Source organism: Syzygium oleosum, unplaced genomic scaffold, assembly GCF_021117445.2.
Source record: "Syzygium oleosum isolate NSW1041296 unplaced genomic scaffold, Sole_v2.1 Sole_v2.04, whole genome shotgun sequence".
Classification (NCBI taxonomy): Eukaryota; Viridiplantae; Streptophyta; class Magnoliopsida; order Myrtales; family Myrtaceae; genus Syzygium; species Syzygium oleosum.
This window is the reverse complement of record NW_026607488.1, coordinates 5,313,226-5,331,502: the sequence shown is the minus strand read 5'-3', so window position 1 is coordinate 5,331,502 and position 18,277 is coordinate 5,313,226. Positions and strand designations below refer to the sequence as shown.

General features: G+C 41.8%; 2 protein-coding genes across 3 annotated transcripts; one reads left to right on the top strand and one right to left on the bottom strand.

The window, feature by feature from the left end:
* Positions 1-553: 553 nt before the first annotated feature.
* Positions 554-2,798, bottom strand: LOC115674428 (uncharacterized). The gene is made up of 3 exons (XM_030596822.2): positions 2,393-2,798; positions 1,389-1,480; positions 554-1,180 (listed from the first exon to the last, which is right to left on the bottom strand). Exons 1-3 carry the CDS (start codon positions 2,540-2,542, stop codon positions 772-774), a joined length of 651 nt encoding a protein of 216 aa, XP_030452682.1. The 5' UTR covers positions 2,543-2,798; the 3' UTR covers positions 554-771.
* Positions 2,799-4,016: 1,218 nt separating this feature from the next.
* LOC115674388 (pentatricopeptide repeat-containing protein At5g25630) lies at positions 4,017-8,343 on the top strand. 2 transcript variants are annotated; one of them, XM_056311005.1, is made up of 4 exons: positions 4,017-4,174; positions 5,215-5,430; positions 5,922-6,788; positions 7,302-8,343. In XM_056311005.1, the coding sequence occupies exons 2-4, from the start codon at positions 5,326-5,328 to the stop codon at positions 8,196-8,198; spliced, it is 1,869 nt and encodes a 622-aa protein (XP_056166980.1). In that variant the 5' UTR covers positions 4,017-4,174; positions 5,215-5,325; the 3' UTR covers positions 8,199-8,343. The 2 variants fall into 2 exon arrangements, with proteins under 2 accessions (XP_056166980.1, XP_056166979.1); XM_056311004.1 differs by having other exon boundaries at positions 4,028-4,174; positions 5,316-5,430.
* The last annotated feature ends 9,934 nt before the right edge of the window (positions 8,344-18,277 follow it).

Sequence of the window (18,277 nt, the reverse complement as noted above, 5' to 3'; positions counted from 1 at the left end):
ATGGCATGATACATCCAATCAGCTTTCATGCTAATATATCGGCCGACAGGGAAACTCTTCCCTGGACCCAATGCAATCACAGCCAATGATCATATGTGGGGCTCATATGATCAACGGCCAAGCAAGAATTTCCCAGCCGACAGGGACCATTAACTGCACCTTACTGGCAAAGAATGATATCAAATTTACCGGGATAAAAAGCCCACTGATGCCAAAAGTCGTAGCGCCACATTCTGAGGTAACATACAGATTAAAAAGAACATACATGCTTGTCATCCCTTCAAATTAAAAGCAGCCCAAACAATGATTTCAAAATAAAGAAAAAAAATTGAAGAAAGAGACGTCAAGATGGAACCAGGTAAGAGAAATTAAATTTCCTTTCAACTATAGTAGAGAATACAAAAAGGTCATTTAACGCTTCTAGGAAAATTGCTTTTAGTTAAAATTGCCGAGAATTCTCGGCATGTCGTGGAAGTAGAACTACGTAGGTGTTCTTAGCCTGGAAAGATCGATTCTATCAACCACAATGAGATGGAATGAATGAAGAACAGAGTAAATCAGCACGATTGCCCTCCAATGAAAGAATCTTGAAAGTTTAGCAGAAATGACAACAATATATACTATACCATCTCCTCACAACTCTACTACGATTCATTCCGCCACTCATATGTTCCAACTCTCACAATACAAGTTGACGTACCGGATTTTTCTGCTTTACACCTACATATCTGTTGAAAGAAGGATCAGGAAACTCAATATCTCGAATGGCAATCATCCACCTTTGTCTTTCTCATTAGTTAATGGTATCAAAGACTTCAACCACTCTTTCCAAGGAGCATCCTCTTGTTGCTCCATCCATGACAAGAAGCAGCTATCTAACAAGCAGAAGAAATTGACGTAGAGGAGTTGATACCTAACAGGTATGAATCGGAAATTAGCCACTTGAACAATCGGCCAGATGCCTCCCTCCAGAATCAGGGCAGGAAGAAAATCCCTCTTGACATCTTCTTTAACTTGAGGAACACTCTTTCCGGCAGATAAACCCATGTACGTGAAGAAGATGAGTAGATCCAATGGCCCAAAGAGGAACCCGTCAATTGCTACTTTGGCAGAGACAAAACGCAAAGAGTTAGGTTGCATTAGAAGTCGCAACCTTATAAACCGGTCCAAGCCTTCATACCTGCATGCAGGTATCATAAGATGAGAACTTTCAATGGCACTTTATGCACAGTGTTCAAATCGAAGTGAAACACATGCGCCTCGCCATGCCAACTTATGGAGATCGCCCTTTTGCCACTTGAACAGCTAACAGGAAGCACATCATGAGTACATAGACTTAATGAAAAGAATATAAGCTAATTGATTCTTTAGACAAGCGAAGTGAGTACCAGAAATGGCCAACTGGTCCAACAAATCCAAAGCCAAACAGGCTGGTAGTTACCACTCTCCTCCAATTGATCTTCAATTCCTTTTCTTCATCCTGATTGACAAGAAAACCCCAAAATTTAGCGATGCTTCATCTAGCAGTTACAACATGTGGTCTGTCCCAAATAAAATTACATATCTAGCATTGCACTCTAAGTCACTGCGGTTCTTGTTACTTCACTGTGCTCTTCACGGATGACTCCAATTTGCCAAACCTCGACATATCACAAAGGAGAAGTCACGCATACTTCCAAATTATGATAGAAAAGGCACCACAGCAACTTTGCTACTTGCAGGTCATATCAATCCTTCCTTAACACTCGACAGCCTTCTCCAAAATGTGCTTTCTCCAAGAAAACATGGATACCTCACGCATCCATGAAGCCACATTGCACACATTGACGCGTATGTCGATCAAGATATCACAAACCTAACACAGTTTACATCCTTGAACGCGATTTAAAACTAAAACCTGCGAATACCCTCCTTATAAATGGAATAAACACCAACTTCAACGTAGCCATATACTGCATGTGGCCCCAATTAACCCCCAACAAGGCCAACGTATCATCGACCGTGGAACCAAATGCAGAGAAAGGTAACGCATGCTTGTGCAAGGAAATGATTCATCTATTCACATAATTCCATCGCATTACATTTCCAATGAAAATAGTGAAGAGCACCAAAAGGAAACCAACTAAAATAGCATAATAATCAAACAATGACCAAATATATAGCACCCTGAAATGATGTTTGACATGCCCAAGTAGCTCAATTACACGAGATAAATGGAATAACCTCATGCATTTACACACAAAGCAGGGATGAAACGTGTCGAAACACATGTATGCAAAGGACCATTTCTCGCAAATTATCCGAAACATAAGATACATAAGAACAGACCAAATGACTTCAACCATAATCGTATGGGACCCATGACAGTTTTCTCGATCGGTTCATGATTCACCTGAAGATGATGGTGCCTCTTGGCCGTGGAGTGAGTGATGGTCTGAGCAGCGACGTCGCCGACGCCCCAAATGAGACCGGAGCTGATGACCTGCGTCTTCACGGGATGATCTCGCAAGCAATTCTGGTACCATCTCCACAGCCTCGACATTTTCCTCGAATCAAAGCTCTATCGAAAGAGAGGATCCAAGATCACAGATGGGTCGCGAGCGACCATTGCCTATTGATTAGGATCGCGCTTTTCTGACAGAATCACGGCCCTGGAGGTCATACTGTATCTTCTGTAATTGGTTCTTGTCCGACTTCGAATCCAGGAAAACTTCGTCTCTTCAACGATTTGAGCTCGCCTTTGATTTCGGGCATCATTATCCGCGAATAGTTCTTCAACTCGGACCCTAGTACGGTGTTGCCTCTCAACTTCTGATCTGTTTAATTTAGCCAAAGAAAAAATTTAATCCGCAAACTGTACGAAAATATTCAATCTTATCTTTCCATTAATTTAAGTTGAGAGATAATATTAAATATTTTCATAATTCAAAGACTAAATTGAACATGTACCAAAAGTCTATGAATCACATTGAATAAATTAGAAGTTCAGGGATGATGTTGCATATTAAACTAAAATTCATTAAACATATTGAACAAATTTAAAATTGAGAGACCACGTTACATATTAAGCCAAAATTCAGAAACCACTTGTGTTATTTACCAAATCAAAGAAATCAATTTCATAGCTCAATGAGAAAGCCCGAAAGCCCAAATTTCTAGTTGCCATCAAAATGTCTGGTATTCGACTCAATGTTCTTCAAAACTGGAGATCTTCAACGAATGGGTTCAGGAGAACTTCGGCATGGCCTTATGAAAAATTCCAAGCCCGGATGGAGAGGGTCGAGTGGAGACAGTACTCGGGTCGACATTGAGCATGAACCACCGGTCGATGCCTGCCTACCTAAGACTTCAAAAGCACAGAGTCTTTTTTCGAACTCTAGAAACCCCATTCAAACTCTTTTATCATGAATGTGCTCGTCATAGAAACCCCATTCAAACTCTAGAAATTTTAAGTCCTATCCCAATCTTCATTTCATTAAGTTCTTCAAGACGAATACTTTAAGAAGTAGTCTCACATAGTTCAGACGAGCACATACGTTAGCATTTTTTCATTCGATGGAGCTTATTTTAATCTTAATTATGCCACGCCTAGACCGTGTTTTCCTTTACCAAAACTCAAAAGCTTGAGTCGGTTTTCAAAGTGATGATTTGTCGTTATTCTATTCTTACGACGTTTCGAGCAAACAATTACGTCATATTCCGATTTTTAAGAATTAAGATTACTTTTATGTTAGCATCAATTGTGTAGGTGTAGTTGTATTGTGACGAAGTTTAAATGATGGTTTAGTGTTACAAATAAAATAACTTCACGGCAGGAAAATTAACAAATGATTTCTTTGTTTTCAAAAGAGAAGTTAGAAAAAATAGTAGATAAGAAATAGTAAGCTTGCCGAGGCCAAACTAAAGGGGAGAGATGGAGGCCAACATGGTCATGGGGCAACATCTCCAAATTTCAGCTCGGCCTCATTCTTTTTCCCTTATCCCTTTTCTCTTGTCCTCAAGCTCTTTTCCTATTCGTGGATAATATTTTCTATTGGTCGATGGAATTTTCAAACTTTTTCTTTTTTTATGTTCAACGTTTTCTTTTCCCTCTATATATAACAGCACGATCAGACGATGCTTTCCAAAGTTCCTGGACTTCTTTCTCGACTGCTCCACACCCTCAAACCAAAAGGTACCACACTCGACACTCTGTTCTTTGTACTTATCCTGCGCGTTTGATTTCTTGAATGTTCTTACTCTGGGTGATGATGAAGATGGGATTTTTCTTGGTTAATTATTCATGGGTATTAGTTGTTCTTGCTGTTCATTTCACTTGAGTGGTGGTAAGACATCAGATATGAGAGGATCAGATGTTTTGCGACTTGTGACCTTAAGCTGCGTTTCTTGGTTTGTGGGTTATTGAAAAGAAGGATCTTTTTGGGGTTACTAGACGATCCCTGACTTTGCGTGCTCTTCGCTGCAAAAACTCTGCAACCTTTGGCTGTCCTAATCACTGTTTCAACATTCATGGGTTCTGAAGGGCTTTTTGGATGTGTCCTGTGCTTGGTGTCATGAGAGTTATTGAGATGAGAATGTAAGGGAATGAAACAGAGAATGAAATCACCATTTCCACTCTTATGTTCGATTCCAAGGAAGGAATGATGTGAAAATTCAGTGACTCTTCCAGCCTCAAAAATTGCAACCCATGATTAATGTAATAGGAGCCGGAACAGGGAATACGTTCTTGCCCCATTTTGTAACGAATCGAATTAAATAACAATCTTCATGTTCAAAGCATATGGCTGCCATTTGTGAGTATGAATATGTCAAACATGAATTAGTAGGGATGAGGAACAGTTGCTATAGCACAAGGTCTCAGGTACTGGTGATGTGAGTAGACAGTTGAGCAATTTTCCCCTCTGATTCTGCAGTCCATATAAGGATTCTTTAGCTTAGAGTTAGAGGTCCCCATGTCTAGTGCGTAGAAGGTAGGAATTCTCATCGACATATATGCAGTGTGGCTTTTATGAACAAGAGCTATCATGAGGGTGTCGCATCATTGAAAGTTCCAAGTTCCTAATGATTGTTCCAGTTTAGCTCTCTTTCTGCAGAAATTATCTGAAGTTGATGAAGTCATCTGTGTGCAGTCTTGGTTGATCTGGTTAGCTTTTTGTACGGTGGGCAGCTTTGAGTGATTTATTAAGTCACGGATATTTATTGTTTCTTTGTCAGTAAAATTTCCACAAGCCGGTGTTCAAGTGTCTAGATATCTGCATCACGCTGGTCCTTTGTTCATGTAATTCTGGTACTTCAAGGTTGATAGACACGTGTAGGACCAACCATATGGAGGAATCTACAAGACATGGAGCTCTTCCTGTGTTCACAAATGAAGATAAGGTTGGACCTTCCAGCACAAAGAAAGCAACTGTTCAAGATATACTTACTAAGGTGTATTATTTATTCCTGAAAATGGATAATCTTATTCATGGTATTCCAATTTCCTTGGCTTTGTTTGAGAGCTGATGTGCAACCTGTTCTGGTCATTAATAAGTAGCCGTAGTCATATTAAGATGCATGTAATATCTCTTTCAAATTTCATATGTTTGAGAATATCTTCAAGAAGGAGTAAAGCTTAAACCTACAAGTCTTTGACAATATGGAAGAATAACTTAAATATACACACGAGCATCTTTCAACATATTGGCTGCGAAGATTTTTTGTTGCCGTCGGAAACAGTAGAAGTCATTTTTTAATTGAAAGTTTTATAGTTGCATAAAGATCGATCCAATTCCACTTGATTTTCATATTCAAAAATGTATTCTATTCAGGTTTTCTTTTCTTAATTTCCTGCTTTTTAATGTAATTATATCGGTTTTATTTCCTTCTGTGTCTTTATATTGAACAAAAATTATCAAGCTAATGAGGACCATGCTGTGCAGTCTGAAGGTCCTCGGAATGAAACCTGCTGTTTAGATTGCAAGAACAAAAATAGCTGCCGAACTGTGCGGTCAAGGACAAAAATGATGAACATTCTTGTAGAAAGGGGGAAACCTCAAGAAGCCGAGTCCATCTTCAGAAATCTCATTGAAGGAGGGCATAAACCTTCTCTAATATCTTACACGACCCTGCTTGCTGCATTGACTATCCAGAAGCGTTTTGATTCCACACGCTCTATCATCATGCAGGTGGAAGAGAATGGAATGAAGCCTGATTCAATCTTTTTCAATGCTGCTATTAATGCTTTCTCAGAATCTGGTAATATGGAGGAGGCAATGGAGGCCTTTCATAAGATGAAGGCGAGTGGAATAAGACCCACTACCAGCACTTATAACACATTAGTCAAAGGGTTTGGCATTGCTGGGAAGCCTGAAGAGTCTATGAAACTTCTGGACCTGATGTCCCAAGAGGGAAAAGTGAAACCTAATGTAAGAACATATAATGTCTTAGTCAGATCATGGTGCAGTAAGAAGAACATCACTGAGGCATGGAATGTAGTTAACAAAATGGTGGCCTCCAATATGCAACCTGATGCCGTTACTTACAACACTATCGCCACCTCATATGCTCAGAATGAAGAGACGGAAAAGGCTGAAGATCTAATCCTAGAGATGCAGAAAAGTAACGTGGAGCCGAATGAGAGAACTTGGGGCATCATTATAACTGGTTATTGTAAGGAACGTAAAATGAAGAAGGCTTTGAGTTTCGTTTACAGGATGAAGGATCTTGGAATGCATCCCAATCTCGTTCTTTTTAATTCACTGGTCAGAGGCTTTGTTGAAATTATGGACAGAGATGGTGTTGATGAGGTGAGTATTAGCTAGTTATTTTTTGAAGTCTCTAATCAAATTCTTGTACTATAATGGCTCCTAAGTGATGATATACACCATAAACTTGCAGAAAAATTAGGATCTGATTCTAGCTGGTTTTCAAAAAGAGCATCCCTGGTCAATTTATTGGACACTAGTTTCTGGAGGAAGTTTCTGTTTTAGTGAACTTATCGGACAGTTATTTCTGAAGGAAGTTTTAATTGTATTATTTGAACTTATTCATTCACCTTTGGCAGTTCTTCATTAGCTATTTTCAATACGGTCTATGCTTTTAACTAAAAAAATTAATGTTCTCAATTTTATGTAAGCTTCTTTTTTGCTTAGTTATCAAACAGACGTTAATCATAATGGCCATCAAGACAATTTGATAGATTGGTAACATTATAGTTTTCTGCCGGCTTTTGATTTTTCATGAATCTGCTCCGGCTTTCTCTTTTTGGGTTCCTCCCTGAGGGAAAAGTGGATATGATCCATAGATGGACATCATTTCAGGTTTTGAAGTTGATGAATGAATTCGGGGTGAAACCAGATGTTGTAACATATAGCACCATCATGAATGCATGGAGCACGGCAGGATACATGGACAAGTGTGAGGAGATCTTCGATAGCATGGGGAAGGCTGGCATACAACCTGATGCACATGCTTATAGCATCTTAGCCAAAGGCTATGTCCGTGCAAAAGAAACTGAGAAGGCAGAAGAGCTCTTAATGGCCATGATCCATTCGGGTTTTCGCCCAAATGTGGTCATTTTCACAACCATCATCAGTGGATGGTGCAGTAACGGAGACATGGACCGTGCAACTAGAGTTTTGGACCATATGTGCGAATATGGGATTTGTCCAAACTTGAAAACTTTCGAGACTCTAATTTGGGGTTACAGAGAAGCGAAGCAACCGTGGAAATCAGAGGAAATCCTCCAGATTATGGAAGAATTTGATGTTCGGCCTGAAAAATCAACTTTCTTATTGGTTGCAGAAGCTTGGCGAGCTACTGGATTATCCAAAGAGGCAGAGAGAATATTGGCTACTTTCAAAAGCCTAAAATTGGCCAACACGAGGAAGTCAGAGGAAGAGAAACCCGTGGAGAACTTGGAAAGAATTTATCAGAGGCAAAATGACAGTGCACGGAATTCTCATATATTACAGATACCCGGCATAGCAGGAAGTGATCACGTAGGAACTGTTGCAGCCACGAAAAAGAGCCGAATGCTATCAAGGGAGAAAGAAATATCATTCGAGTGCACGTCGTTTGCTATGAGATCTATGCATCTTTCTAATACGTGTAAATTTGGGTCACGTTTGCCAGTCATCTGCCAAAAGCAGTCTCAAGTGGGTATTGGCGTGTGCGCCCAGATTGCTCAACCGTGTACAGTGGTTTTCTTGAACTGATGACAAGAGATGCTCTACTCTTTTTTTCTGGTGTCAAGTATGTTAGTTGTTGTGCCTCAAGAGGAGATGTGCCCTGAGGATGGTGTATGTAGGTACAAAGGAACTTCTGCACCACTCATCAAATATGATTTGTTCTATTTTGGTATTTGGTCTGGGCTTACTCATGCTGTGCAATGCAGGCTGACCACTCTTTACTTGTAGTATTTTAGAATACATGTTGGTCAAAGAAATTGTTGGTATGTTATAGCACAGATTCCTCCTTTGTTGATACGTTGCAGCACAGATCTCTCTCTCTACGCACACAATCCCCAAGGCATGTGTTACGGGCCGATAGTTTGGGAACGACCCGTGCGGCGACTTAGGTTTCCTTGGATCATTGGAACGCCTAGGCCAAGCCTTTTCTTGATCGCTCACTCACTCATCCGGATCGTAGAGAGAGAATCTAAAAAGAGAAGCTCTGGGAGAGAATGGAAATGCTTCTTATTGTTTGGATGATCAAAATGAAAAGGAGGACACCCTTTATTTAGTAGAGGGCCTCGGATTACAACAATTGATCGATTTCTAGACGAGTGACCAAGATTGCATCGTTCCTGTCTACCACCTACCGACATTTATGCCGAAGATCTAGAGAGTTCTCGGCATAATTACCGGCTCGCCTGTCCTTGGGAATGTTCCAGAAGCTCCATTAGGGTTTGGATGAGCATTCTTTGATGATGCATGGTCTTCGGTGTCAAAAAACCTCTCGACCGTGACATTCTCCTCCACCCATTCGAGCGACGTCCTCGGCGCTCTCAACTCCGGGGTGCTTGTTGGCTTCTAGGAGCGCTTCCGATTCTTCTGAGGTTTTTTGGCCTTTGGCTTCTTGGCTTGTCGGGCATTCAGCTCCTTTAGTCTGGCCTTCTCCATGTTGGTTGGTAAGTTTGCCACCTCGGGGAACAGGACATGGATCGGCATTTCATGTTGAGGAGGATGGATCATCTTTGATTTTGGCTCGGTGCGGGGCTTGGGCATGGACTTCTCAACTCTAGGTTCCTCGTTCACACGTTGGATCGTGGAGAGGACTTTTGCTTCTATCACTCCATCGATCATTGGGATCGTGGATGGGCACTCCGAGTCGGTGATGATCGTATTGGTCCTCAAGTCTATCATGGCCCTTGTACTATCAAAGAATTCAATTCCTAGAATGAGATCATAATCATCAAGTGAAATTACCTCAAACGGAAGTTTGCATTTTCATCCACCAACTTAGAGTTCCACATCTTTGGCCACGCCCACGACTGGTATGTCTTTAGAATTGGCAGCCTTATAGCGATTACGAGTTGGCTCCATTGCTTTTGGCCACTTCATTTGACATGAACAAGTTTGAAGCACCTGTATCGACCAAGACAGAGGGATTCGCCACGTACCTTGACCTCAACGAATGATATATGCGAACTTGTGGACTTCTTCTTGGGCTGTGCTTTTCTTATCGTGTTGAGAGTCTTCACGGTTCCGAGTCGCACCTCGCGTTTTTCCTTTTCTTGCTTTGGCTCTTCGTCCTCTTCTACGACAAGAATGGCATTGATCTTGCTCTTCTTCGGGCATTTTTGAGTGCAATGGATACCGCTGCAAATGAAGCACGAGGACGGTGGTGGAGTCTTGAACTTGTTCTTGTAATGCCCTTGGGGTCGATTCCACTTCGGATCGCTTGGCTTGGACGATCCTTCTCCCCATGACTTCTCATGTCCACCATGGTCTCTTCGGTCACGGTTGTGATCACTATCCACGTCCTTTCAGCCACGGACAGCTTGGTCTTCTTCTTCGTCGTGGTGGTGGTCCGACCTCCACCCACTCCCTCTTGACTTTGGGGGCTCCTTGGTGAAATCGGCGAGAGACTCGGCCACAACTAGTGCCCTTGAGAGGCTTCGAACGTCCCTTCGCTTGGCCTTGAGTAGTGCCCACCTAGGAAGCGCGGACACTCTCCGGGGGCCTCCGTGTCGTGTCGGACATGTGTCGGACATTGACACTCGTTCGACACTCTTTTTTTATTATTTATTTATCAAATTAATTTGATTGAAATAATCATAAAAATGATAATTTATTATGTATATATATAAAAATATACATTAAATATACGACGTGTAAGCGTGTTGTATTGTGTCGTGTCGTGTCGTGTATTGCATGTCGGTTCTACTTAGGTGCTCACGGCTTCAATCCATCCATGAATGCCCTGAGAGCCTCCTCCTCCCCAAGGTTGGGAATTTGGAGCTTGTACTTTCGGACCGTGCCTCGTTGTTCAAGGCGATGGAGTTTGCTACAGGCTTCTTGTTGAGCAAACTCGGGGAAGAAGTAGTCCCGAAACTCCTCAACAAATTCATCCCAAGTATTGATGGGATCGGCGCCTCGCTTCGTCTCATCACATCTATTACGCCATCAAAGCATGGCATTATCAACTAGGAATATCAAAGCAGTTCGTAACTTGGCCAAGTCTTCTTGGATTCCAATATTGTCGAAGTATTGCTCCATGCTCCATAGGAAGTTGTCCACCTCTTTGGTGGACCGGTTGCCTTTGAATTCTTTCGATTTTGGCACGTCCAGCTTGTGTGCCGCTCGAATGGGCAAAGCGCCATTCGCGATGCTTGCTTTGCATAGGATGAGCTTGGTCTTGAGCTCTTGGACCTCCATCTTCAAGGCTTCAACCTTGGCTTTGGAGTTGCCTTCTTTGAGCTCCATGACTTCAAGCTTTAACACCTTGATTGATGCTTTGAGGGCATTGTCCCTATCGAACAAGGGGCCTGTCGTGCGATTGACGACGTTTGTGAATTCATGGTGGAGAGTTCCTTCGACCTCGTTGATCCGCCCTTTGACTTCGTCGAGTTCTTCAATGAACTCCAATATCGCCGTTCTCATCCTCGTGAGCTTCTCATCGACCGCAGCCATGGCGTCCGACGAGCTATCCTTTTTCTTGGACTTCCCACGGATCTTGTCTTGGGCAACCTGTTCTTGAGGAGCCCTTTCATCCACAACAACTGAAGCAAGTTGATCTTGGCTCAACATTTTCTCGACCAGTTGGTGTGCTCCTCGATCTCTTTGGACAAACTCTCTACTTGCTCCGATACCACTTTTCACGGGTCGATAGTTTGGGAACAACCCGTGCGGCGACTTAGGCTTCCTTGGATCGTTCGAACGCATAGGCCAATCCTTTTCTTGATCGCTCACTCACTTACCCAGATTAAAGAGAGAGAATCTAGAGAGAGAAGCTCTATGAGAGAATGGAAATGCTTCTTATTGTTTGGATGATCAAAATGAGACCTTTTTGGATATTCCCGGAACGTGAGAAGGAGATGAAGAATCATCTACTTCCGAAAGAAATCGAAGAGTTTCTTGGGAATCCTACTAGATCTATTCTTTCTTTTTTCTCTGACAGATGGTTAGAACTTCATCTAGGTTCGAATCCTACTGATAGAGATAAAAAATTGTTGAAGAAAGAACAAGATGTTTCTTTTGTCCCTTCCAGGCAATCGAAAAATAAAGAAATAGTTAATATATTCAAGATAATTACGTATTTACAAAATACCGTCTCAATTCATCCTATTTCATCATATTCGAGATGTGATATGGTTCCGAAGGATGAACTAGATATAGATAGTTCCCATCAGATTTCATTCTTGAACAAAAATACATTTTTTGATTTATTTCATCTGTTCCATGACCGGAACAGGTGGGACACATGTTACACCAGGATTTTGAATCAGAAGAGAGATTTCAATATAGTAGAGGGCCTCGGATTACAGCCATTGATCGATTTCTAGACGAGTGACCAAGATTGCATCGTTCCCGTCTACCACCTACCGGCATTTATGCCGAGAACTCTCTAGATTTTCAGCATAATTACCGTCTCGCCCATCCCTGGGAATGTTCCGGAAGCTCTATTAAGGTTTGGACGAGCATTCTTTGATGGTGCACCGTCTTTGGTGTCAAAAAACCTCTCGACCGTGACACATGCCCATGTGCGAAACGAGCTACTGAGTTAGTACGACATGAGAACTTGACTTCAACACCTTTTTCTTGGGACATGAGGCTTCAAATTCAAAAAGAAATGTTGTCATTTTTGGAAGCATGCGACTCATGAGCATAGAGGGAGTTTCAGGAAATGGCCATATGCAATCTATTCACATGACTTACGGATGATGTCACATCGCTCTATTTTAACCCGAAAATCTATATCGTCTCTCTATTTTGATTCAAAATGTAGCTTTACGTTTTTTTTCTTATCGGTCAGTTTTTTCTGACGTTGATTGTTGGATTGCTGACACGAACGTTGAAATATGTGTGATGTGCTATAATTCGCAGAACGTTATGTGACACCACATCAAACAACATAAAAAGTAAATGCAAAATTGAGAGAGAGAGAGAGAGAGAGAGACGGCTACAGTAGCCTTAAGCTCATGGCAATTATGGCCATTAAAACTTGCGGCAATGGTCGCGAGATTTTTTAGATCTAGTGAAGCTCGAGGCCGCCATGGCCAGTGAGAGTCAACCTTGCAGAGGCCACGGCCCCATTGAATTTTGAGTCGCGAAGCTCAAGGCCATGGCTGCTGGAGTTTTAAGCTTGCAATGGCCATGACTGCTCAAGCTTCGAAGCTGGCGATCATTGCCACTCAATTGATGATTGTTAGTGGATACGTATTATAGTTTTTGCATCGTTGTGAGTGTCAAAATTTGCGGGTTTTCAATTTGGAAGGAGGTTTGAAGAAGAAAAAGAAGGGGATAGATCAATGTCTTTTTTGGTTTAGTTAAAAGGAAGAGCTTTACAATTTTATTTGTTACGTTATAGTTTTTGGTAAGAATTCGAGCTAAATTCCTTCTAGATATTCAGAAGACAAGTCCCTCTTTACTATCTTTGGTGCTTTCAAAAAAAGACACATCTTTTAGATTTGGAGGGATGGACCTTTTGTCACATGAAAAGAAGAGCGAAGGAAGATACTAGAGCGCAATTAGGAGGATAAAAACCCATAATTATTGCAAACTTACCCACTAATTAAGAACAAATCAAATGACCACTTTCTCCTCTCATCCAAGAAAGAAATAAAGAAATATCAGACGTCCGACCCAAAAGATGGAATTCGACGAACAATGACTACATGCATTCAAGACATAAACCGGGGCAAAATCATATCAACATATTGTCACGCCCCGATCCTCATGCATGCTAACATATCACCGATGGTCGTGTAATGACAATGTCCCAGGACGCGTCGTCGACCCAATCATTCTAGTTTACGAGTAAAAGTATGCGGAAGCGAACTTAAAAACCCCAACAAATGTCAATAATACGGGATAGTAACGAAAACACTTTAAAAAGGAAACCAAGGAAGCCATTTTATAAACACATCGTTAACCTTTGGAAGATACAATATATAAGCCTATCACAAGGTCACTTCCTAAAAGACCACACATAAACAAAAAGGGATTTAGTGGTCGGGATAACTTCGCTTCACTATCAAAAAGGGGCGGTCAAAAAGATGGGATATCCAAACCCATCACCACGGATGGCCATAACCCTGAGAAAGCTTCGGGTCGAACTCCACTTCGTCCGCTTCGAAATCCATATCATTCGAACCTGTATCCGAATTAGTAACAGTCCCATCCGGATGTTTGAGGTCCATTGGATCCCAAACCTCTTCCCTGATACCGCCAGCAAGAGGTCCATCAAAACCCCCAATGGGTTCGAACAATCCATCTCCGTCCCTAAGGAACCACACGATGAACTCATGTGGCTGTCACATCGCCAAACATTCATCCACCCAGACAATGATCGCGTGCTTCTAGTTCGCCCTATCCGACCCCAACGGATACTCAGTTATAATTGTGCCCATATCTATGAGCACCCCAAAACGAGTAGGAGGGCGATTCATACTCGGGGATCTGAAAGCAGTTAACAAACAATAATGAGATAAACTCAGCAAGTTAACGACCTAAGCCTCAATTAGGAAATCAACTCATCTCGGATGCACCTAAAACATGCAACTCAGCCCGGCGCACACAAACATGCCATCACACAATCGTAGGTAACCCTACCTTGCCTTGGCACACGCCTTGCACGTTATAAACCTCCAATATACAATCATAATGCAACAAGCACATAATGAAATCAGAATACGCAGCAGCTTTCCGATGCACAATGCATCCACACGAGTCCTGATTATAAGGTGAAACCGCTTTAACCCGTCCCATACCATGCCTCACAATTTCATCCGATAATTAAGCGCAATGCTACCATATTTTTTCACACGTATTCAGATTTTTACGGCCACTCAGGGCATGGCACAACCCGCATTATTCGCATAAGGTTGGCGGTCTTCTGGCATAACCGGGCATCGTCCCGCCCCATCGGGCACGATATCGTCTCACCAACCTCAATGATGGCATCCCATAAAAGGGGTTCGTTCCGAATCCAATTCGCGAATTACTTTGTCTCACCTTGCCTCCTGCGACGGCATCCAATTACCAAATTGGGTACGACCTACCACGGCCACGGCCAAACCCTAGGTTGGCAATCTTCCGGTATAACCGGGCACAAATGAAACTTTTAGGTGATCATGCACACATAGCAATCACTCAAGCCAATACATTCCCCTCATTTAACCAATGCACATGTGGTTGTGCTCACATATCAAGATACTATAACTTTCATCCCAAAAATGCAGTAATTAAATCACACATGACCCCGTACACATAATTAAACCGCCAAACTTTGCATGCTCCCCTATTTAAACATCCTCACCCTAGTTAATTTATAAAAATTGATATATAAACCCGACACCTCGGGTTTTACTATTCATAAGTCCACAAAAATCCTTTTAAAAATTAAAGAGAAAATACCACCAAAAACCCCAAATTATGTCACTTGTGACAAATTTACTCTGAACTTTTTTTTGTGACACGAAAAACCCCAAACTATGTCATTTGTGACAAATTTACCCTGAATTTTTTTTATGACACGAAAAACTCCAAACTGTCACTTGTGACACATTTACCCCACAATACTTTGGCCCATGGGCATTTTCATCTTTTTCCTTTTTCTGTTTTTTTTCCTTTTTTTTTCTTTTCTTCTCTGGCGAGGGCAACCCTCGCTTGAGTTGGGTGAAGTCACCCTCGCCAGATCCGACATTGGGCTACTTCCCCCGACTCAGGCGAGGGCTGCCCTCGCCAGATCTGACAAGGGCAGCCCTCGCCCTCGCCGGATCTGGCGAGGGCGACCCTTGCCAGCGTCGGGCGAGGGTCGCCTTCACCTGGACGGGCGAGGGCAGCCTCGCCCGACGCCAGCGAGGGTCACCCTCACCGGAGAAGAAAAGAAAAAAAAAGGAAAAAAAATAGAAAAGGAAAAAGACGAAAATGCCCATGGGCCAAAGTATTATGAGGTAAATGTATCACAAATGGCATAATTTGAGATTTTTCGTGTCACAAACAAACGTTCAGGGTAAATTTGTCACAAGTGACATAGTTTGGGATTTTTCGTGTCACAAAAAAAAGTTCAGGGTAAATTTGTCACAAGTGAAATAGTTTGGGATTTTTGGTGGTATTTTTCCAAAATTAAATAACAAGGTTTCACATAGAGTAAATATTTCTTGGAGCAAAATAGACATTATACGGCATGAAACGGGCCTAATACAACATTTAATTTAAGTAGAAAACAATCATATAAAGTATACTTATCACCCTATTTATAATAATTTATCAACTAAACAGTGATAGCTTATCACTCAAATCTTCGATAGCTTATCATCCCTTTAACGATAGCTTATCGCATAAATGACGATAGCTTATCACTAAAACCTTGATAGCTTATCGAATTTTCTTGATCACTTATCGAGTCCACTTATCACTTATCGCGATAACTTATCACTACCGCTTATCACTTATCGCGATAGCTTATCAACTAATCCCTAATTAATTAGCACTAAGCATAACTAACTTAATCTAAACTCATCCTAATCAAGTTTAACGTACTAATTAAAGGATTAGGGAGATAACTCATCCAAAAATGATTCCGACTACACGGACGTGACGGCGGTGGCAAGGGCTACGCGTGGCTCGGTCCGGAAGCGACACGAAATGACAATGGATGGCTGGACAGCAGCAAACAGAATCGGTGAGGGCTGGTTTGCACGGTGGGGGCTCGAATTGGCGGCGGAAACAACTCGAACAGGTGGCACACGGCGATGGGAGGTCACGGCGGGCTATTGGTGGTTCGATGGTGGTTCTGGCCGGTGAACAGCAGTCAAAGGGGGCTGAGATGGTGGTGGCCGAAGGAAGAAGAGAGAGAGAGAGAGAGAGAGAGAGAGAGAGAGAGAGAGAGAGAGAGAGAGAGAGAAATGAGAGATAAGAGAGTGAGTTTGGGAGATATTTACCTCTCCCTAAAGTCTTCACTCATCATGGTAAAACCCCTAAAGTCTTCACCCATTAAACCCTTTGTCTCATGATTATAAATGCTAGAAGGGCATTTTGGTAATTTCACAAGTATGGTATAAAATACTATACGCATATATGAGCTAGAATTTTGTATAGGCTCGTATAAATCAAGTTCGGGCTCAAAAGGATAAAGATTGGACTAGAATAGCTCATTGGGCTCAAATTGGGCTTGAATTGCTAATGGGCTTGAAAATGGGCTAAGTGGGTTTAGCGGGCCTCATTGGGCCCACTTAAACTAGCTTGGGCCCAAGTTGCCGATGCCCACATTGGGCGTGAGGCCCAATGGGCCTTTGCTCGACCCGCTACCTCGTGGGCTCCAATTCTCGGCCCGTTAACTCCTTTTCCGAGCATTTCGAGCAAATCGATAAATCAAAGGATTAACGAGGCGACGTCCAATAAGTTAGTCTTGAAATCCTTAAAAGTTCAATCCTCAATTTCGGATTCTAATTCATGATCAAAATCGATCAATTGCAACTTTAGTAAATCTCAAACTAATGGATGGCTTTTAGGAGTTACGCATATTCGATTCGTAGTTGACTTGATATCAATCAATGTTTAAGTTTTCTCAAGCCATGGATGATCTCGATTGTCATGTAATTGCGATTGGTCAATCGCTAGTTCCGAAGTACACGATCAATAGGGATTGGTTTAGGGTCGTTCGCAATCTATATAATGATCAGGCAGAATCACCCACGATCCGATTATATACTATTGGCGAAACATTCTATAACCATTCCTTGATCGTCTATAATGGCTCAAAATTGTCCCTCATCAATCCTTATGGTCGAATTGTCAATCCACGGTCGAGTTCTCAGGTCGTGCGTATTTAATTTCTTAATAGCCTTTTCCTATTGGTTAGTCTCTCATGAGTAATCAATTCAGAGCGAAATTTAACTAACAGTGCATCGATGAATATAATCATTTCATTACGTCCTGAATAAGGTTGAAATTTGAGAATATCACACATATCAAACTCGAAAGCTTAAATTAATAGGTAAAGAGAAACCGTGCATAAATAAAGAGCATATGAAATTTTGCAAGCAATCGATGCAGGATACTTCTAACATTCGCATCCGTTTTGAATCGGACCAAAATGGACTAGCACATGCTCTTAACTCATGCGTTCACGATTTAGTCTTTTGTTTATAGGCAAGGAAATTGGGATCATGATAGCAATTTAAAGCATGAAAAGTTATTCATCTCTTTTTGTCCAATGGATCCTTGAGCACTATGACAGCCATCCACATAAAGCTTATCCCTTTTTTGGGGGGACCAACGAATGCTTTGACTTCCTTTGGCTTGCCAGCACTAAAGAAAGAATGCCTAGAACGTATAATATTCCCGGCAGCTCTCTATTCCTACATCGAACTAGGTTGGACCTCGGGTGCTCTCTTTGACAACTCTATACTAGAGAAAAAAAAAAGGTTGTTAATTGAAAATAAAATACGACCAAGTTGCGATGGCTAGAACTTAAAATTGTTTTTGGGTCCCCCCAAGTTGTCTCTTGAAATACAAAAGTTTAGTATGGTCTCGGAAAAGATTGAGAGGACTATCGGCATTTGCTACTCCAGTTATGGAATGCCTGGTTCGAGCGATAGTTACTCCGCTCGGCAAATGAGGTTAGC

Coding starts and splice junctions, on each gene's coding strand:
- LOC115674428 (XM_030596822.2), bottom strand. CDS start 2,542: ATGTCGAGGCTGTGGAGATGGTACCAGAATTGCTTGCGAGATCATCCC. Junction 1,481..2,392: donor AGAGGCACCATCATCTTCAG/GTGAATCATGAA, acceptor CTTGTCAATCAG/GATGAAGAAAAGGAATTGAA. Junction 1,181..1,388: donor GGACCAGTTGGCCATTTCTG/GTACTCACTTCG, acceptor ACCTGCATGCAG/GTATGAAGGCTTGGACCGGT.
- LOC115674388 (XM_056311004.1), top strand. CDS start 4,041: ATGGAATTTTCAAACTTTTTCTTTTTTTATGTTCAACGTTTTCTTTTC. Junction 4,175..5,315: donor CCACACCCTCAAACCAAAAG/GTACCACACTCG, acceptor AGACACGTGTAG/GACCAACCATATGGAGGAAT. Junction 5,431..5,921: donor TTCAAGATATACTTACTAAG/GTGTATTATTTA, acceptor CATGCTGTGCAG/TCTGAAGGTCCTCGGAATGA.